At 45.1% G+C, this 21643-nt stretch overlaps 1 protein-coding gene across 1 annotated transcript in view; it reads right to left on the bottom strand.

The window, feature by feature from the left end:
• The window catches only part of LOC121549458 (polycystic kidney disease 1 like 1), a 48807-nt gene that overhangs the window by 13604 nt on the left and 13560 nt on the right, over window positions 1–21643 (bottom strand). The window contains exons 16-50 of the mRNA XM_045210317.1: window positions 16653–16816; window positions 16227–16414; window positions 15860–16049; window positions 15540–15743; window positions 15362–15424; window positions 15158–15241; window positions 14963–15028; window positions 14660–14845; window positions 14436–14513; window positions 14175–14317; window positions 12428–12548; window positions 11838–11961; window positions 11185–11377; window positions 11035–11091; window positions 10550–10828; window positions 10207–10467; window positions 10017–10130; window positions 9744–9895; window positions 9538–9638; window positions 9201–9261; window positions 7362–7499; window positions 7140–7226; window positions 6693–6900; window positions 4664–4770; window positions 4236–4455; window positions 3670–3843; window positions 3395–3581; window positions 3133–3230; window positions 2599–2990; window positions 2341–2425; window positions 1977–2165; window positions 1757–1875; window positions 1417–1527; window positions 1181–1298; window positions 971–1054 (exon numbers count right to left, since the gene is read on the bottom strand). Of these exons, the coding sequence (XP_045066252.1) occupies window positions 971–1054; window positions 1181–1298; window positions 1417–1527; window positions 1757–1875; window positions 1977–2165; window positions 2341–2425; window positions 2599–2990; window positions 3133–3230; window positions 3395–3581; window positions 3670–3843; window positions 4236–4455; window positions 4664–4770; window positions 6693–6900; window positions 7140–7226; window positions 7362–7499; window positions 9201–9261; window positions 9538–9638; window positions 9744–9895; window positions 10017–10130; window positions 10207–10467; window positions 10550–10828; window positions 11035–11091; window positions 11185–11377; window positions 11838–11961; window positions 12428–12548; window positions 14175–14317; window positions 14436–14513; window positions 14660–14845; window positions 14963–15028; window positions 15158–15241; window positions 15362–15424; window positions 15540–15743; window positions 15860–16049; window positions 16227–16414; window positions 16653–16816 (5146 nt within the window). The remainder of the gene's footprint in view (window positions 1–970; window positions 1055–1180; window positions 1299–1416; window positions 1528–1756; window positions 1876–1976; window positions 2166–2340; window positions 2426–2598; window positions 2991–3132; window positions 3231–3394; window positions 3582–3669; window positions 3844–4235; window positions 4456–4663; window positions 4771–6692; window positions 6901–7139; window positions 7227–7361; window positions 7500–9200; window positions 9262–9537; window positions 9639–9743; window positions 9896–10016; window positions 10131–10206; window positions 10468–10549; window positions 10829–11034; window positions 11092–11184; window positions 11378–11837; window positions 11962–12427; window positions 12549–14174; window positions 14318–14435; window positions 14514–14659; window positions 14846–14962; window positions 15029–15157; window positions 15242–15361; window positions 15425–15539; window positions 15744–15859; window positions 16050–16226; window positions 16415–16652; window positions 16817–21643) is intronic.

Genomic DNA, 21643 nt, shown 5'->3' with positions numbered 1-21643 from the left:
CTCAGATCCTCAAAAAGTTATACATCTGCACAATTGAGAGCATTTTGACTGGCTACAACGCCGCTTGGTATGGCAACTGCTTGGCATCCGACCGCATGGTGCTACAGAGGGTAGTGCATACGGCCCAGTATAACACTGGGGCTGAGCTCTCTGCCATCCAGGACCTCTATACCAGGTGGATCTTTATCAAAGACTCCAGCCACCCAAGTCATAGACTGTTCTGCTACCGCACGGCAAGCGGTACCGGAGCGCCAAGTCTGCGACCAAAAGGCTCCTGAACAGCTTCTACCCCCAAGCCATAAGACTGCTGAACAGTTAATCAAATGGCTACCCCGACTATTTACATTGACCACCTTTTTATTTGCACTGACGCTACCCACACACTCACACATACTACACTGACACTCCAACACACCCATTCATAGACTACGACTACATACGCTCACACACACATACACACTTTCACACTATTCACATACACTGCTGCTACTCTGTTTATTGTATATCCTGATTGCGAGTCACTTTTTACCCCTACCTACATGTATATATTACCTCAACTACCTCTAACCCCTACACATTGACTCGGTACCAGTACTCCTTGTATATAGTCTCGTTATTGTTATTTTATTGTGCTAATATTTCCTTTTGTATTTTTAGCAAATGTTTCTTACTTTTTAACTCTGCATTGTTGGGAATGGTCTCATACGTAAGCATTTCATGGTAAAGTCTACACCTGTTGTATTTGGTGCATGTGAAAATTACATTTGATTTGATTTGAATTCCTCAATTTCACTCAGTGATTATCCATGTTGACTATACTACCCCCTGCTGGTGGACAAGTCAACCTGCAGTTTTACAGAGGATAAAAAACATGTAGAGTAATTCCTAGCCATTTAAACGTCAACATTTTACAGTCTCCTGTGTTTTTCCAGTCAGTTAAATGAGATGTGTCTATTCTCCCCTGGTTTACCTGGCATTGGGATGCGTTGGAAACATCAATCTTACTCAGGATGGGCTCTCCTATCCGAATCCATGTTCCCTGGACCGTACCTGCCTGTCATGAGGGGAGATAAAGAAGAGTGTAAAACACATGCATGCACGCACACACACCCGAGCGCGTGCGCACACAGGCACATGCACACAGGCACACAGACACACACTAACACACACACACACTTACCTTCCCAGTTGCTGATATGTTGTTATACCAGGTGTCCCGACCATCCAGTAGACTGGTTAGGGTCCAGTTCCACCACTCCTCATGTGTTTGGATGAACAGGAATGGGTTATGTGGGCTCCTACATTTAATTGAAAAAAATTGTTTCAAACTGATCATGAAAATGTATACATATGAATATGCTAACTACGAGCAACAAACTGCGTATACAAGGGATACTATTCCTGTTTCCCTCCTACCTGGTGAACTGTGTTCGGACAGCATGGTTGAGGTGGTACTGGTCTCTAGACGAGCTGCCATAGGTTACACACAGTAGGAGGAATAGCATGGAAAAACACACTGCCATCTTCCTATGGAGGGAACAGACTGGGTCAGAAACACACTGCCATCTCCCTATGGAGGGAACAGACTGGGTCAGAAACACACTGCCATCTCCCTATGGAGGGAACAGACTGGGTCAGAAACACACTGCCATCTCCCTATGGAGGGAACAGACTGGGTCAGAAACACACTGCCATCTCCCTATGGAGGGAACAGACTGGGTCAGAAACACACACATATATACGCAGGCACACACACCTGAGTGTTTTGCGGATGAGTGTTTCTCTCCTCTTCCTCCCCCCTGTCCTCCTCAGCTCCCCAGAAGTGGGCGGGCGTACCAGACGCAGATACCGAGCTCTCTGACGGGCCGCCAGCACCTGTCAATATCACAGCAAATACATTTCTTAATATCTTCTTCAATAATACGGAATAAAACCAGAGCAGTTGATTGTCTGTTAGAGTAGGATGATGTTGTTACCCTGTCAAAGTGTGAGCATCTCTCCTGGGGCTGATGAGGAGGGCTGAGCATGAAGAGCTCTGGGACACAGGAGCCATCTTGGGTCCACAGTTTCAGAGTTTCTGCCTGAAACCCAGTAGCTCCTGAGAAACTGGAGAAGTCTGGACGCTTCCTGCGCCAGAAGGAGACCACCACAGCCATGGCAAGGATCTAGTGCAGAAAATCAAACAGACCAATTCCATCAATGTTTTTCTGAGTAAGTGAATAGTAAATTATTGACGGCAACCACTTTTGGTTTGGTAAGATTAGCTTTATATTTGGGTTTGGGTTAAGTTGTGGTTCATGCTAGGTTCGGTTTGTGTTTTGTTGTTTGTGTTTAGTTTACCATGGCTGGCTGGATGATGAAGACGCAGGAGAGCAGGGAGAAGAAGAGGGAATGGATCCACAGTAAAGTCTTACTGCTGCTGAACCTAACATATGCACACACAGACCATACACCACACACATAAACACACGCACGCACACGCACACGCACACACAAACAATAACGCCCTGGTAAATAACTTGTACCATGTGTATCGCTTGTAATCATTTGTATCTCTCTATAATACAGTATGATGACTACCTTGTCTTATGTACTAACCTGATCCCCAAGACGACAATGACCACCAGAGAGGAGAGGCCCAGGGCCAAACACAGTACCCAGGCTAGGAGGTGACTCCAGCGGGGTAGAGGGTTGAGCCTTCCCCCTAAGCATCTGCTGGTACTGGTGCCCACCTGGTTGTTGCCCAGAAGTTTGGGGCTATCGTTGAGGTTACGATCCCTCTCCTTGCGAATGCTGTTGTTGTCTGGGACATTGTTGCCTAGCAACCTGCCAAGCAAGCTGTTGTCGTGGGCGACACCATCCTCAAAACCAATGGAGTTGCAGTCTGAGGAGACTTTCTCCTCGGTCAGCAGATCCCTTACCAGATCCTGACTGCTCCAGATTCCCAGGTCTCCTCTTTGAGTAACCAGATCCCTATTCGGCACTGAGCCCTGGGAGATGAGAGATAGAGAGAGGGACATGATACCTAATATTAAGTCAACGAATAGAATGTCTAAGAGGTAAGATGTAAATCTAATAGAAGCCAAACGCATATTTTCCCAAATGTGTGTAAGAACAGGAAGAGCGTGTCACCTCATATTTCTTCCTCCAGGCCTCCTGTGCCCACTGCTGCAGATTGTTCCAGGAGAGATAGGACTCAAACACACAGTCACTCACGATCAGTGCATCAGCTTGGGGGAAAGAGAGAGACAGAGAGATAGAGAGAGAGAGAGAGCAGAGATCTATCACTTGACTCCCTCACTTTCACCTGTTCTCAACCACCCACAAGAAAGAACCATAGTAGGCCATAGTGAGTGCTTGCGTTTGTGTTTGTGTGTGTGTGTGTGTGTTCTACCTTCTATAGAGTAGATGTCTGGCAGTCGGACCATGTCCTGTTTGACCTCTGACCTCTTTACTCTGACCTCACGCTGACGGAACAGGAAGGACAGCGCAGTCGCTACGGGCAACACAGCCAGCGCGCTGAGCAACCCCGTCGTTAGGGAAACGGCAGACACGTCGATAATGCCCAGCTCTGAGGTGTACTGGAACAACACACAGCATTATGGGTAGTGTAGTTGCCAATGACAGATTGATTGATTGATTGATTGATTGATTGATTGATTGACTCACTTGGTCTTCGAGGCCTGATATCAGTAAAGTGTTGACACTCATGTACCCCAGCAGCAGCAGCAGACACAAACTGAGACGTTGTGTGTGAGTGAACATGCTAGGGGAGGGACCACTGTACACAGACAACCACAGGTGGAAGTCTGACAGGTACTCTGACAGCTTCAGATACAGTAGCTACACAAACAAACACATGACATAACAACACATGACAAAATAACATATTACGAGCACATGACATAAGAACATCATTAGACAATGAGTTTGTGTGTTAGTGTGTGTTCACGTTTTACTATACTTGTGAGTCCCAGAAGTCCTCACGAGAATCACCAGTCATCACTTGTAAAAAATCTATTTTAGTCTTAGTTAGAATTAGGGTTAGAATTAGGGTTATGGGTTGTTAGGTTTAGGGTTAGAAGTTAGGGTTAGGTTTAGGGTATAGGGAAAATAGAATTTTGAATGGGAATCAATTGTTGGTGTGTGTGGTGTGTGTGCACACGTGTGTGTATGCGTGTGTGCACATGCGTGCGTGTGACGTTTGTGTACATGTGTGCATGCAGGTGTGTTACCTTGGTGAATCCTGGCCCCTGATCACAGACCCTGAGTCTCCTCTCCACCTGTCCGTCACCCTCGTCAACAGCCAACCAGCACTGGCCTAGGAACAGCCATCTCCGCCCCTTGCCCTTCACCTCACACACCTCCACCTGTCTGAGGTACCAGGTGGGGGAGGGGCCAGTGTTATCATGCCACAGGTTCAGCCCCCACAGAGGGCCCAGACTGTCTACAGTACTACAGAGAGACACACATAAACAGTGACATGGTATTAGTACGGGGGGTGTCTCTGTCTCTGTGGCTACAGCTGCTAAGGAGGGTTTCACATGCTGGCTGGGCTGGCTGGGCTGACTGATGACACAACGGTTCTCATAGTAAACAAAAACAGAGATGTATAGTAGTGCATTGTACAGGCTGATACTGTAGCTGTAATGTTGTTTCGTACCTCAGTATAAAGGTGTTCCTGGAGTTCCTTCTGAACAGAGGGCATTCTGGGACATACAGTTGTCTGGTCTGTGACGCCCCATCCTCCCCATACAGCACAATATGGACCTGACACACACACAAACATACACATCAGACAATTCTGCTAGGTTTGCTCAGGAAAATGTATGTAATGAGGTGAAAATGTTGTAGGCTGGGTTTCTGTACAGCACTTCGAGATATTAGCTGATGTAAGAAGGGCTATATAAAATAAAATTGATTGAAAAATTGATTGAAAATGTTGTAATAGTAACTTTATAAATACAGGTTTTTGCACACAAGTGTGTGTATTTGCACACAGGTTTGTGTATGCATGTCTGTCTGTGCCTGTGTCTGAATGAGATATGAGGGTAAAAGACAGTACTACACATTCAGGTGGCACATACACACAGAGACCGACACACCAAAACATAAGGATAAAAGGACAGGTATTATTATTAAACAAAAATAAGTGCCATACGATAAGTGCCATGGGATCTTTAGTGATCACAAAGAGTCAGGACACCCGTTTAATGTCCCATCCGAAAGACGGCACCCTACACAGGGCAATGTCCCCAATCACTGCCCTGGGGCATTGGGATATTATTTTTAGACCAGAGGAAAGAGTGCCTTCTACTGGCCCTCCAGTAAAGTCTTCACCAACATCAGCAAGGCCAACAACCCATGGGATAGTCCCAAAAGTGCAAACCCCGACCGTTTGGCACTCCAGGCAGGCTCAATTATACAAACTGAATCCAGCAACAGGGCAGCGTTACTATCAGTGCCTTGCTGATGTCTCCCTGCTTCACTTCTGATGCAGGTATCTTCACAGCAACAGTTAGAGGAGTCTACTGCATCAGATTCACTGCCATCGAGCTCCGCAATGACCAATGGATGGCTGTTTACCTTTACCACAATGACAAGAGACTGATGTATAGCAATGACCAGGATGATGGGTATAATGAGTACATATCTAATCTAATCTAATCTAGAGCTGGAGGAGGGGGTGTGGTCTACATGCGTCTCCCCTCAGGCCAGGGGCTCTATGATAGTAATAATAACCACAAAACCTTCAGTGGCTTCCTTCTCTTCCCTACAGATGTAGGATCTTAATTTTTGGTATTTTATTAGGATCTCCATTATCTGTTGCAAAAGCAGCAGCTACCCTTCCTGGGGTCCACACAAAACATGAAACATGACAAAATACAGAACATTAATAGACAACAGCTCAAGGACAGAACTACATAAACATCTATTTTTTTTACAAAAGGCACACGTAGCCTACATATCAATACATACACACAAACTATCTAGGTCAAATAGGGGAGAGGCGTTTGATCACCCTGTTGCAGGAGAACTTTCCTGCAATACAGGAAATGTTAAACTTGTAGTGCATTTGAGGTCTAAAAAGGCATCTGAAATTTGTCATTTCCACTTTGAAATGTCCCTTACGAAAAATGTATTAACCCCTACAAAAATGACCATTAATTATAATCCACATAACAATTCACATTTCCTGTTGCTGCGGGGTTAATATCCTGCTGTAGAAAACTAGTTCAAATTAAGATCCTACATCTGTATGTGAAGGCAGCACCATGCTACAATGCACCATGCTCAACTTTCTGATGTGAACAGTTCTGGGGTTAAAGACCCCAATGTTCCTCTCTAACCAATAAATAAGCATTATAAAAGCCAGATGACACTCTTTGCATCATTTACATTTTACCATCAGTGATGTAAAGTGACAACAATCCTAACTGCTGCATCCTTGATAAAGGTGGAGCGTTTAGTATATTGCTTCCACCTATCCTATGCTCTTAGAGATCTTAGGGCCAATGAGGGCAAAGGGAGGGGAGAGAATTACAGAATCTGTGTCAAACCAATTGGGTGAGAGAGGGAGAGGGGAGGACAATGGTAAAGGACAGAGCAGATAATGGGACAGGAGAGAGGGAGGGAGAGAGGGAAGGAGAGAGTATGGGGAGAGGGAGTGTTCTGGAAAAAGGGTACTGTACCTTGGCGGTCATGCTGGTTGAGGAGCGGAGACCGGTGTGTATAGTAACAGAGTAGAGATGTGTGTCTGAAGGACCGTTATCAGACAGGTAGTAGACTCCCTGGTTCCTCTCTAAGATGAGGTCAGCTCTCTTACACACCACCATGCCAAGGGCATACAGACACACACACACCACACACACACACACCACCGTCACATCACTGGGGAGACTGATGGAAGAGAGATGGGGAGGGAGAAAGAGGGAGAAGAGAGAGAGAAAGAGAGAGAGAGAGAGTGAAATAGGGAGGGGTTGATGAGGGGAAAAGAGAAAGAGAGACATTATGGCAAAATACCAAATACCATAATTAAGTTGGACACTCATACTTCCTTCTCTGTGATCCTTGAAACTACAAATCCCATAACCCACGGGGCTAAGCAAAGATGGTCGCCACCCTGTGGTCTGACTGACCTGATGAACTGGGCCAGGTCTGCTGAGTCGTCATGGCTGCTCTGGATGTCCTGCTGGACCATGGTCAATGGGCTCAAGTGGCTACAGCTGGAACACACACAGGTGACTCACAGTGTGTGTGTGTGTGTGTGTGTTTGCATCCATGTATACAGAATGTGTGTGTGTGTTTGTGTGTGTGTGTGTGTGTGTGTGTGTGAGAGTGAGTGAGTGTGTGTGTGTTACCTGCAGTTGACCCTGGTGTGTGAGGTCAGTCCTAGTTGAGGTGTGCAGCCAGTGTGTGTCCAGCCCTGCTGGTGGTCCCAGGACAGACACTGGCTGGTCTCCAGTCTCAAGGTGTAGTTCACCTGTCTGCTCATGTACCTACAGTGGGGGAAAAAAGTATTTAGTCAGCCACCAATTGTGCAAGTTCTCCCACTTAAAAAAATGAGAGAGGCCTGTAATTTTCATCATAGGTACATGTCAACTATGACAGACAAATTGAGAGAAAAAAATCCAGAAAATCACATTGTAGGATTTTTAATGAATTTATTTGCAAATTATGGTGGAAAATAAATATTTGGTCACCTACAAACAAGCAAGATTTCTGGCTCTCACAGACCTGTAACTTCTTCTTTAAGAGGCTCCTCTGTCCTCCACTCGTTACCTGTATTAATGGCACCTGTTTGAACTTGTTATCAGTATAAAAGACACCTGTCCACAACCTCAAACAGTCACACTCCAAACTCCACTATGGCCAAGACCAAAGAGCTGTCAAAGGACACCAGAAACAAAATTGTAGACCTGCACCAGGCTGGGAAGACTGAATCTGCAATAGGTAAGCAGCTTGGTTTGAAGAAATCAACTGTGGGAGCAATTATTAGGAAATGGAAGACATACAAGACCACTGATAATCTCCCTCGATCTAGGGCTCCACGCAAGATCTCACCCTGTGGGGTCAAAATGATCACAAGAACGGTGAGCAAAAATCCCAGAACCACACGGTGGGACCTAGTGAATGACCTGCAGAGAGCTGTGACCAAAGTAACAAAGCCTACCATCAGTAACACACTACGCCGCCAGGGACTCAAATCCTGCAGTGCCAGACGTGTCCCCTGCTTAAGCCAGTACATGTCCAGGCCCGTCTGAAGTTTGCTAGAGTGCATTTGGATGATCCAGAAGAGGATTGGGAGAATGTCATATGGTCAGATGAAACCAAAATAGAACTTTTTGGTAAAAACTCAACTCGTCGTGTTTGGAGGACAAAGAATGCTGAGTTGCATCCAAAGAACACCATACCTACTGTGAAGCATGGGGGTGGAAACATCATGCTTTGGGGCTGTTTTTCTGCAAAGGGACCAGGACGACTGATCCGTGTAAAGGAAAGAATGAATGGGGCCATGTATCGTGAGATTTTGAGTGAACACACCGCCCGGGCAACGAAGGAGTGGCTTCGTAAGAAGCATTTCAAGGTCCTGGAGTGGCCTAGCCAGTCTCCAGATCTCAACCCCATAGAAAATCTTTGGAGGGAGTTGAAAGTCCGTGTTGTCCAGCGACAGCCCCAAAACATCACTGCTCTAGAGGAGATATGCATGGAGGAATGGGCCAAAATACCAGCAACAGTGTGTAAACCTTGTGAAGACTTACAGAAAACGTTTGACCTGTGTCATTGCCAACAAAGGGTATATAACAAAGTATTGAGAAACTTTTGTTATTGACCAAATACTTATTTTCCACCATAATTTGCAAATACATTCATAAAAAATCCTACAATGTGATTTTCTGGAGAAAAAAAATCTCACTTTGTCTGTCATAGTTGACGTGTACCTATGATGAAAATTACAGGCCTCTCTCATCTTTTTAAGTGGGAGAACTTGCACAATTGGTGGCTGACTAAATACTTTTTTCCCCCACTGTACATAGAGGAAACAGGACACTTAGGAACAAAATGGATGTGTGTATGATATTCAGCTGCTCTTGGAGGGCAATGGAAGTTAAATAGAAATTATAACATTTTATATGGTCGTTTAAGTAAAATAATAATAATAAGACGATGATGTTGTTATAAACCAGGTGTTGACTTACTTGTGTCTAGGGGTCTTTTTGTAGTCAGCGTTGAGTAGAGCCAGGTAGCCTGTCCCTGCAGCTGAACAGAACATAAGAAACACTTTATCATCCTCATGTTACAGGAAGCATTAGCATCCAATCACAGTGACTAAACAAAAAGGGAATGTACTTTCAATTATAAACAATGAAAAACAGATGATGTGATATGACAAATGAGACAAGGGAGAGAGGGAGAGAGACAGTGGGGGTTGATGAGAGAGAGCGAGAAATAGACAGAGATTGAGACAGGGAGAGAGAAAGTGGGGGAGAGAGTGAGAGAGAGAGAGACAGAGAGAGAGAGAGATAAGAGACTAACCATTGAGGTATGATGGAGGCAGGGTGATGTGAGTGGTGTTTCCGTCCCAGTGATAGATGCTGTGGATGTGATGCAAGCTGGGGGTCGGCCTCTCAAACATCCTGAGAACCCACACACACACAATTAACTGGCAAAATAGGGAAATTGAGGAAATGGTCTATTCTAAAACGGAATGTTTGAAGCTGTACTCAAAGGCCTGTACACACCTGAAGAGGAGCATGATGGGAAAGGTCTTGTTGGGCGGCCGTGTGAACTCCACACTGACCAGTATGGCCTCCTGCACGGCCTGCTGGGTAATGTTGAAACTGTGGTAGTTCACCTGGCTTCGCAGGAGAGTGAACTCGGATACAGAACTTACCTGGGGAGAGGGAAGATGAAAGGTCACACACACACACACACACACACACATACGTACACACACATACACACACACACACAGGCAATCTGTCCATCAACCCAAACAGAAAGTGAATGCGTACGTTTCTAGGTGTTTTGGGGAACTCAATGTTGATTGGTTGGGAGAGCGAGCGTACTGGAATCTCTCTCCTTGTGCTGCAGTTGTACAGAGTCAGGTCAATCACTGGCCCACTCAGCTGAAAGACACACATCATCATCACCTTCATCATCATCATAATCATCTTCTTGATGTAAAGTGTGTGTGTATCTCACCAGTTCAGGTGTCTTGGTCCAGAAGTAGAGGTTGTGTGTGAACGTGGTCAGCTGGCTGAGGACACAGAGACTCTGTGGTCCATCTGCGGTCTCTCTCCCTCTACGACCGTACAGGACCAAGTCCAGGGAGTCAGGCAGGTAGAAGGTGGCCGAGCCAGAGCTGATGACCGTGGTTAGACCGTGGTCGTGGTGAGTGGTCTGTAGGTCCATGACACTAGTGGTCACGTTGTGCTGCTGGGTCTTATTGAACAGGACGTATTTCTACAACACAGAGAGGAGAGTCAGAGAGAGAGAGAAAGGGAGAAAGAGAGAGAGAGTGTGTGTGTGTGTGTGTGTATCTCACCAGTAGTAATTGAGCAGTAGTCTGCAGACTGTCAGTCGTGAGTTGTATGGCCTGCTCTTTGAGGGTAGGCGTGGCCTGTATGACATCATCAGCAGTGGCCTGGTCTTGTCTGACATCATCAGTAGTGGGGGTGGCCTGCAGGCTGTATGACAGCAGTGTGACCAGAGTGTTAAGGGTCCAGCTGTCCAGCATGTAGGGAACAGCAAAAGTAGGCTGGTGGAACAGGTCTGAGATGGACTGGACATGACCCACCACCACACTGGCACTGGCTAACGATACCTGGGACAACAACGCACTGTTAATACATATTGTATACATCTATCATCTTATAGCCTATACATGACCCACGACCACCACACTGGCACTGGACAACGATACCTGGGACAACAAAACACTGTTAATACATAATGTATTATACATCTATCCTGCATACATCTATATGCAGAGCCATATAAAGCTTTGACCCAATGCAAAGGGTATCTTACCTGGTGGGTGAGGTGCATCAGGTCTTTGAGCATGTAGATGTTATCTATCATGGACCCCTAGAGACACACACAATAACTGATCGTTACTAGACACTCTACTTTGAGTGTGTGTCTGTGTGTGTGTGTGTGCGTGTGTGCGAGTGTGTGTACCTGGTCATTGATGTCGAGCTGACACACAGCGTTGATGAGTGTGGTGCGTGTGTGTGTCTGAGTGTGTGTGTTGGCTGTGGGGTCCTGGCTGAGTCTGTTGAGGACGCTGGACAGGAGGATGATGTAGTTACGGATCTCTACACTGTTCCCCAACTGGACCAGACCAGACAGGTTCCTCAGACCTGACTCAAAACTACACAGAGAGAGACAGAGAAAGAGAGAGAGAGGCCTCAAATCAATCAAACAAATGACCAATCAACCAATCAATCAGTCAGTCAGTCAACTAGTCAGTCAGTCTGTCAACCAGTCAGTCAGTTAACCAGTCAGTTAGTCAATCAGTCAGTCAGTCAGTCAGTCAACCAGTCAGTCAGTCAGTCAACTAGTCAGTCAGTCAACTAGTCAGTCAGTCAGTCAACCAGTCATTCAGTCAGTCAGCCAGTCAGTTAGTCAACCAGTCAGTCAACCAGTCAGTTAGCCAACCAGTCAGTCAACCAGTCAGTCAGTCAACCAGTCAGTCAGTCAGTCAACCAGTCAGTTAGCCAACCAGTCAGTCAACCAGTCAGTCAATCAACCAGTCAGTCAGTCAGTCAACCAGTCAGTTAGCCAACCAGTCAGTCAACCAGTCAGTCAGTCAACCAGTCAGTCAGTCTTACAGTTCCATATCAGGGTTGTAGTTAGAGGAGGTGTTCCTGATGAAGCTGGGGTGGACTGTGACGGTTACAGGACAGGGTGTAGTTGCTGCTCCAAACCTGTTCCGGACCTCTGTATAGATAGTGACTGGAACACAGGGACACAGTGTCAATAAAGATATGAAATTCAAAACAATGTGAGTGACTGCTATATTCCTATCTGGACAGTATAATAAATTAATAAGAGTTAACCTTTTATTGCAGTGGACTAAATCAGGGTCACACAGAGTGTCTCTTTGTAGTCTTAAACAAATCTACTTTGAAACAAAAGTATACACCTCACACACATGGTTATGGGCTTAACAGAAAGAAGACACCTGTACCATGTCAGATATAGAGTTGAAATGTATTACATTTTGAGTTTGCATCCCAATATTACACTTTACATTCTGTACATCACAGAAGACTGAAATATAACAAAACCCTCTGACATAGAAACACTGGATATTCGGCGGGTTTAAAAAAATAATGTTTATTAATTATGAAAATATGACATAACATTCCACCCATGAGGCCACTAGGTCATTTGACAGCAGGAAAGGGTTTTAATATACCTTTATAGTCATCCTGAGGGTCTCCAGAGGGCAGGTTGAAGTAGTACTGAAAGTCTCTTCCTTGGTACAGGATCTTAGGAGGGCTGTTTCCTATACTGAAACTGTACTCATACAGCAGGTCCTAAACCACACACAGTACACACATCAGTTACAGTTGAAGTCATTAAAACTTGTTTTTCAACCACTCCACAAATGTCTTGTTAACAAACTATAGCTTTGGCAAGTCGGTTAGGACATCTACTTTGTGCATGACACAAGTAATTTTTCCAACAATTGTTTACAGACAGTTTATTTCACTTATAATTCACTGTATCACAAATCCAGTGGGTCAGAAGTTTACATACACTAAGTTGACTGTGCCTTTAAACAGCTTGGAAAATTCCAGAAAATGATGTCATGGCTTTAGAAGCTTCTGATAGGCTAATTGACATCATTTGAGTCAATTGGAGGTGTACCTGTGGATGTATTTCAAGGCCTACCTTCAAACTCAGTGCCTCTTTGCTTGACATCATGGGAAAATCAAAAGAAATCAGCCAAGACCTCAGAAAAAAAATGGTAGTCCTCCACAAGTCTGGTTCATCATTGGGAGAAATTTCCAAATGCCTGATGGTACCACATTCATCTGTACAAACAATAGTACGCAAGTATAAACACCATGGGACCACGCAGCCGTCATACCGCTCAGGAAGGAGACGCGTTCTGTCTCCTAGAGATGAACGTACTTTGGTGCGAAAAGTGCAAATCAATCCCAGAACAACAGCAAAGAACCTTGTGAAGATGCTGGAGGAAACAGGTACAAAAGTATCTATATCCACAGTAAAACAAGTCCTATATCGACATATCCTGAAAGACCGCTCAGCAAGGAAGAAGCCACTGCTCCAAAACCACCATAAAAAAAGCCAGACTACAGTTTGCAACTGCACATGGGGACAAAGATCGTACTGTTCTGAGAAATGTCCTCTGCTCTGATGAAACAATATTAGAACTGTTTGCCCATAATGACCATCGTTATGTTTGGAGGAAAAAGGGGAACGCTTGCAAGCCGAAGAACACCATCCCAACCGTGAAGCACAGGGGTGGCAGCATCATGCTGTGGGGGTGCTTTGCTGCAGGAGGAACTGGTGCACTTCACAAAATAGATGACATCATGAGGAAGGACAATTATGTGGATATATTGAAGCAACATCTCAAGACATCAGTCAGGAAGTTAAAGCTTGGTCGCAAATGGGTCTTCCAAATGGACAATGACCCCAAGCATACTTCCAAAGTTGTGGCAAAATGGCTTAAGGACAACAAAGTCAAGGTATTGAAGTGGCCATCACAAAGCCCTGACCTCAATCCTATTGAAAATGTGTGCCAAAATGGGCCACAATTCACCCAACTTATTGTGGGAAGCTTGTGGAAGGCTAGCCGAAACGTTTGACCCAAGTTAAACAATTTAAAGGCAATGCTACCAAATACTAATTGAGTGTATGTAAACTTCTTACCCACTGGGAATGTGATGAAATAAATAAAATCTGAAATAAATCACTCTCTACTATTATTCTGACATTTCACATTCTTAAAATAAAGTGGTGATCCTAACTGACCTAAGACAGGGAATTTGTACTAGGATTAAATTTCAGGAATTGTGAAAAACTGAGTTTAAATGTATTTGGCTAAGGTGTATGTAAACTTCCGACTTCAACTGTACATGGTGATGGAGATAAATACAGTACTACTGCTGTTGGTTATAATGTATGTGTACCTCTTTCCCAGAGGTGCAGAAGATGCTGAAGTGTGTGTGTATCTCGAGGCCGCTGCTAGGCTGCACCTGACAGGTCATCCCTCGGGGGGTGGGGCTAGTGGACAGGAACAGCTGAGTCCGCCCCAGTACTGCATCATGGGAGTCTGAGTTCATAACAGGAAACAAGGACACACACTTTGATCAACAGATAAAGGGAGTGAGAAATGTATTAAAAAGCAATCAGTAAATCAATACATTAGTCAATTGATCCTCCTTACTCACTAGCTGTGACCTCTAACATATATCTGCTTCCTGCTCTCAGAGTGAAGGGTCTGAACATGATGAGAGCAGAGGAGATTCCTAGAGGCAAATACAACAGGTGATCAGGTACAACAATGTACATTCAATCTATCAAAACAATTGAATTGAGACTGGAAAACTGTTGTGCACATACACAGTTTGCACAGTGCAGTAGGTAAGTGTATTGAGTGCTGATGGATGTTTACCTGTGTATGTGTAGGACTCAAACCGCTCCTGCTCTAACAGTTCTCTGGGCAGGTCTAGTAGTGTGGGGTCAAGGACCACCAGGGAGGGGCTGGAGTCCATCAGGTTACTCCCCTCATCCTCACCTGATCCTGGGATAGCAGGAGCAGAGTCTCCCTCTGAGCTCCCAGAGCTCCCACCACCCACACCTGACGATAAACATACAAGAACACACAGTATAAACACAAGCACAAACAGTAAACACACACAAACACACACAAACACACACACACAAACACACACACACAAAGACAGGTGAGCCCTACCTGTTGGTCTGCCCCCTGACACTCCTGGGTCTCCCTCCTCTATCCCCAGGAAGGGAACATTATAATCTGTAGGACAGACATTCACAACTTAATCTCTGTAAAAGTATGAGTCTATAGAAAATACTTCTGTTATTCAATCCAATATGTACATCAACTGATATAAAGTGGTATTGAGTTAAATCTGCGTGGCATTACCAGTGAAGTTATAGCTGCCTGTCTGATTGCCTGATGGTCCTAGTGTCCCATTGGGGTCCCAGCTTGTCTCTGCTGTGGAGGGACCTGAAACAAAACAGCAACATGTTTCATCTAGGACTTTTCAATGTCCCTTAGTTGTGGATCTGAAATGGTTTGCTACTTTAATGTACTGTATGTCAATAATATCAGTAACTCTTAACTGACCTGGTCCAGGGAAGGGTCCTAACACACCACCACTGACTGACTCTCCAGAAGAGGAGCCCTCAACTGCAACACAAAGAGGACCAAACTAAGAGAAGTGTATTCAGACGTAAATATATCCATCCATCCACCCACTCACTCACTCATCCATCTATCCATTTATTTCCTTAATCTTCCTTACCAGGCCGTCCGCTCACATCTCCACTCTCCAGGACGGGGAAAGGGAAGTCGTAGTCAGTGGGAAAATCGGGATCGATGGGGAATTCCTCGATGATGTCACTCTGGCCGAGGGGGGCAGAGTAAAGGATTCTGCCGTCGTCAAAGACAACTACAGGGTACTCTGAGATGGGGTAAGGGGGCCCTGCGGGGTCAAACCTTCCCACGTCTGAAATAAAATATACTTTAAAATATACACCAACATATTTCAGAGCTATGAAACCTATCAAAGAAAAGCAGTCGGCAGAAGATAACATGTTTTATTGTGTTACTCTTAACCCTTACCTGGCTCAGGTGTATCAGGAGTGGAGCTGATTGGAGCAGAGATGGGCTCGGGGGAGGAGTTTTTTGAAGGGTTGGCCAAAACAGTGTGGTTTGGTAAAGAGAGGAATGGAGGGGTGTAGTTTGGTGTTTGGTTGTTCCCAGCTGTGCTATTGATCCTCTGAAGTTCTACTGACACCTGTGACCTCTGTTTCTGGGGGCGATCACCAGGTGATGGGGACGGGAGGGGCAGGGGGATTGTGGGCAGCGGGGGTAAGGGAGACAGGGGGACTGGGCCGGGAGTTGTGGGGGTTGTAGTTTGTATCTCAGTATGGCTTATCCCGTTTGATGACACCAGACCGGTCACCAAGCTGGCTGGGATTGATGTTACGGCGTTTGTGTTTGATGATGTCATTTTTGAGGATATCTCTGTGGATGAGGACATCATGCTGGCTGTGGGTGAGGGTGTGTGAGGGGGTGATGATGGAGGGGTGAGAGTCAGGGCTGGGGGCAGGGGAAAGGTAGGGCCACCAATGATGTTGGAGGGAATACTCAGATCCACACTGTGACAGAAGGGGACTGGAGAGAGAGGTTAACATACACACACTATAACACCCCACTCTTCACTCTAAACACATTATTACACACAGACACACTCTACTGTATAAGAGTAGTGTAGGGCCTGTGTCTCTCCCATTCATTTGGAATTGAGGCCTTTAGATTTCTTATTATACACCTAGCTGGATCTACACATCAGAAGGACTGGTCTAGGGACCTATCCTGCTGTAGTCTGTATGGTGAGGGATCTATGTCTTACCGTCTGTGTCCACCTTACTGGAGGAGTTGACCAGGTAGAGAGTCCAGGTGTAGCTGATGGTTCTGGGGGAGGGGCCACAGCTCTCACACAGTGCTCTGACTGAGAACGACTGGTCCCAGTTCACTGAATCCCCCTGGTACTGGTAACAATACACTGACACCCTTCTATAGAGAGGGGGATAGGGGAGAGAAAGAGAGAGAGAGAGAGAGAGAGAGAGAGAGAGAGAGAGAGAGAGAGAGAGAGAGAGAGAGAGAGAGAGAGAGAGAGAGAGAGATAGATAGAGAGAAACAGAGAGATAGAGAGAGAGATAATTATTGTTATTTGTATGTATTTATTACAGAAACACACTTTTATTTATTTATTTAGTTTAGTTTTTGTTTCTCACACACACACACACACACACACACACACACACACACACACACACACACACATACACGTTTGGATTGTCCTGTTCTATACTTGCTTGTGTATTAATTTCCTATGTACTTTACTCTAACCAAATGATATATAGATATATACTAATATGAAATTAGATAATTAACTTGTACTCCTCTACCTTAGGTCTTAAGACCACAAACCTAGATTTTCTTAACACCAAAGGTCAAGACATAATAATAGTTCTAGAAATATGGTGTCGTGGTGATATAGATACTCAATGTCCTTCAGGCTATAGGGAAATTCTACTTCCATCATTAAAACATAAAAACATTAAACAGGGCAGGGACTCGGGAGGAATGATCATATGATATAAACAGGACCTTTCACTGAGCCAAATCAAAAAGGGTAACACACATATTTGGTTCAAACTCAACAAAGGCACAATCCTTAGTGACAATGATTTATATATTGATGCGGTGTATGCTTCTCCCTCAGATTCATCTTACTATGATGATCAGTTTTATGATAATCTCCAAAGAGAGACCAACCAGTTTCAAGCTGACGGAAATGTACTTTTGTGTGGGGATTTTAATGCTAGAACAGGTTCTGAACCTGAATGTGTAGACCCTGAGGGTAATATTTGGACATCCCTCCTTATACCCGAATCTATTACTAGTAATAGAAATAGCCCTGACCAAATCAAATCAAATCAACAGGTGTAGACCTTACAGTGAAATGCTTACTTACAAGCCCTTAACCAACAATGCAGTTTTAAGAAAAATAAGTGTTAAGTAAAAAATAGATAAATAAACAATAAAAAAAGAAGAAAAATAGAAAAATTACAAATAATTAAAGAGCAGCAGTAAAATAACAGTAGCAAGGCTATATACAGGGGGTACCGGTACAGAGTCAATGTGCGGGGGCACAGGTTAGTCGAGGTAATTGAGGTAATATGTACATGTGGGTAGAGGTAAAGTGACTAATAATAAACAGAGAGTAGCAGCAGCGTAAAAAGAGCGGGTGGGGGTGGGTGTGGGGGGGCTAGTCCAGGTAGCCATTTGATGAGCTGTTCAGGGGTCTTGGGGGTAGAAGCTGTTAAGAAGCCTTTTGGACCTAGACTTGGCACTCCGGTACCGCTTGCCGTGTGGTAGCAGAGAGAATAGTCTATGACTACGTGGCTGGATTCTTTGGCAATTTTTAGGGCCTTCCTCTGACACCGCCTGGTATAGAGGTCTTGGATGGAAGGAAGCTTGGCCCCAGTGATGTACTGGGCCGTACGCACTAGCCTCTGTAGTGCCTTGCAGTCGGAGGCCGAAGAGTTGCCATACCAGGCAGTGATACAACCGGTCAGGATGCTCTCGATGGTGCAGCTGTAGAACTTTTTGAGGATCTGGGGACCCATGACAAATCTTTTCAGTCTCCTGAGGGGGAATACGCTTTGTCGTGCCCTCTTCACGACTGTCTTGGTGTGTTTGGACCATGATAGTTTGTTGGTGATGTGGACACCAAGGAACTTGAAGCTCTCAACCTGCTCCACTACAGCCCCGTCGATGAGAATGGGGGCGTGCTTGGTCCTCCTTTTCCTGTAGTCCATAATCATATCCTTTGTCTTGATCACGTTGAGGGAGAGGTTGTTATCCTGGCACCACACGGCCAGGTCTCTGACCTGCTCCCTATAGGCTGTCTCATCGTTGTCGGTGATCAGGCCTACCACTGTTGTGTCGTCTGCAAACTTAATGATGGTGTTGGAGTCGTGCTTGGCCATGCAGTCATGGGTGAACAGGGAGTACAGGAGGGGACTGAACACGCACCCCTGAGGGGCACCCGTGTTGAGGATCAGTGGCAGATGTGTTGTTACCTAACCTCACCACCTGAGGGCGGCCTGTCAGGAAGTCCAGCATCCAGTTGCAGAGGGAGGTGTTTAGTCCCAGGGTCCTTCGCTTAGTGATGAGCTTTGAGGGCACTATGGTGTTGAACGCTGAGCTGTAGTCAATGAATAGCATTCTCACGTAGGTGTTCCTTTTGTCCAGGTGGGAAAGGGCAGTGTGGAGTGCAATAGAGATTGCATCATCTGTGGATCTGTTGGGGTGGTATGCAAATTGGAGTGGGTCAAGGGTTTCTGGGATAACGGTGTTGATGTGAGCCATGACCAGCCTTTCAAAGCACTTCATGGCTACAAACGTGAGTGCTACAGGTCGGTAGTCATTTATGCAGGTTACCTTAGTGTTCTTGGGCACAGGGACTATGGTGGTCTGCTTGAAACATGTTGGTATTACAGACTCAGTCAGGACATGTTAAAAATGTCAGTGAAGACACTTGCCAGTTGGTCAGCGCATGCTCGGAGTACACATCCTGGTAATCCGTTTGGCCCTGCGGCCTTGTGAATGTAGACCTGTTTAAAGGTCTTACTCACAGCGGCTACGGAGAGCGTGATCACACAGTCGTCCGGAACAGCTGATGCTCTCATGCATGCTTCAGTGTTGCTTGCCTCGAAGCGAGCATAGAAGTAATTTAGCTTGTCTGGTAGGCTCGTGTCACTGGGCAGCTTGCGGCTGTGCTTCCCTTTGTAGTCCGTAATAGTTTGCAAGGCCTGCCACATCCCCTCTGGTTGCACATTTAACATGCTGGTAGAAATGAGGTAAAATGTACAGATGGGCCCCTGACAGCGCAACACACTTCAACACAGCATTGCACTGCCCAGAAATTACAACCTGTATCAATTACTTCCTTTCAAGTACATTCAGCCCAAACATCCCTGACATACAGTGCATTCAGAAAACATTCAGACCCCTTGACTTTTTCCACATTTTGTTAAGTTACAGCCTTATTCTAAAATTGATTAAATAAAACAATTTCCTCATCAATCTACACACAATACCCCATAATGACAAAGCAAAAACTGGTTTTTAGAAATGTTTGCAAATGTATTAAAAATAAAAAAACATAAATACCTTATTTACATAACTATTCAGACCCTTTGCTATGAGACTAAACATTGAGCTCAGGTGTATCCTGTTTCCATTGATCATCCTTGAGATGTTTCTACAACTTGATTGGAGTCCACCTGTGGTAAATTCAATTGATTGGACATGATTTGGAAAGGCACACACCTGTCTATATAAGGTCGCACACTTGACAGTGCATGTCAGAGCAAAAACCAAGCCATGAGGTTGAAGGAATTGTCCGTAGAGCTCCGAAACAGGATTGTGTTGAGGCACAGATCTGGGGAAGGATACCAAAACATTTCTGCAGCAATGAAAGTCTCCAAGAACACAGTGGCCTCCATAATTGTTAAATGGAAGAAGTTTGGAACCACCAAGACTCTTCCTAGAGTTGGCCGCCCGGCCAAACTGAGCAATTGGGGGAGAAGTGCCTTGGTTAGGGAGGTTACCAAGAACCCGATGGTCACTCTGACAGAGCTCCAGAGTTCCTCTGTGGAGATGAGAGAACCTTCCAGAAGGACAACCATCTCTGCAGCACTCCACCAATCAGGCTTTTATGGTAGAGTGGCTGGACGGAAGCCACTCCTCAGTAAAAGGCACATGACAGCCCGCTTGGAGTTTGCCAAAAGGCACCTAAAGGACTCTCAGACCATGAGAAACAAGATTCTCTGGTCTGATGAAACCAAGATTGAACTCTTTGGCCTGAATGCCAAGCGTCACGTCTGGAGGAAACCTGGCAACATCCCCACGGTGAAGCATGGTGGTGGCAGCATCATGCTGTGGGGATGTTTTTCAGCGGCAGGGACTGGGAGACTAGTCCTTGATGAAAACCTGCTCCAGAGCGCTCAGGACTTCAGATTGGGGCGAAGGTTCACCTTCCAACAGGACAACAACCCTAAGCACACAGACAAGACAACGCAGGAGTGGCTTCAGGACAAGTCTCTGAATGTCCTTGAGTGGCCCAGCCAGAGCCCGGACTTGAACCCAATCGAACATCTCTGGAGAGACCTGAAAATAGCTGTGCAGCGACTCTCCCCATCCAACCTGACAGAGCTTGAGTGGCTCTGCAGAGAAGAACGTGAGAAACTCCCCAAATACAGGTGTGCCAAGCTTGTAGCGTCATCCCCAAGAAGACTCAAGGCTGTAATCGCTGCCAAAAGTGCTTCAACAAAGTACTGTGTAAATTGTCTGAATACTTATGTAAATGTGATATTTCAGTTTTTTATTTTTTATAAATTTGAAAAACGTTTTAAAAACCTGTTTTTTCTTTGTCATTATGGGGTATTTATTGTGTGTAGATTGATAAGGGGAAAAAACAATTTAATCAATTTTAGAATATGGCTGTAACGTAACAACATTTTGAAAAAGTCAAGGGGTCTGAATACTTTCCGAATGCACTGTATGAAATGAGATCTATCATAAAGCAGCCACAAAAGAAAAAATGCAAATGTAAAAATATGTTCTAATTGGAAACCTCAAAAAGAGAAATGGTTTGATGCTGAATGTGATCTTATAATGAAAAAGTGTAGATCTTTATCAAATAGAAAACATCACCAACCACAGGATTGAGACGTTCGGCAACAATATTGTGACACATTTAAAGAATACAAACAACACCTAAGATAGAAGAAATGGAAGCATTTTAAGAACACTCTGAAAGAGATTGAA

Source organism: Coregonus clupeaformis, chromosome 34, assembly GCF_020615455.1.
Source record: "Coregonus clupeaformis isolate EN_2021a chromosome 34, ASM2061545v1, whole genome shotgun sequence".
Taxonomy (NCBI): domain Eukaryota; kingdom Metazoa; phylum Chordata; class Actinopteri; order Salmoniformes; family Salmonidae; genus Coregonus; species Coregonus clupeaformis.
This window is presented reverse-complemented; position numbering and strand designations above follow the sequence as displayed.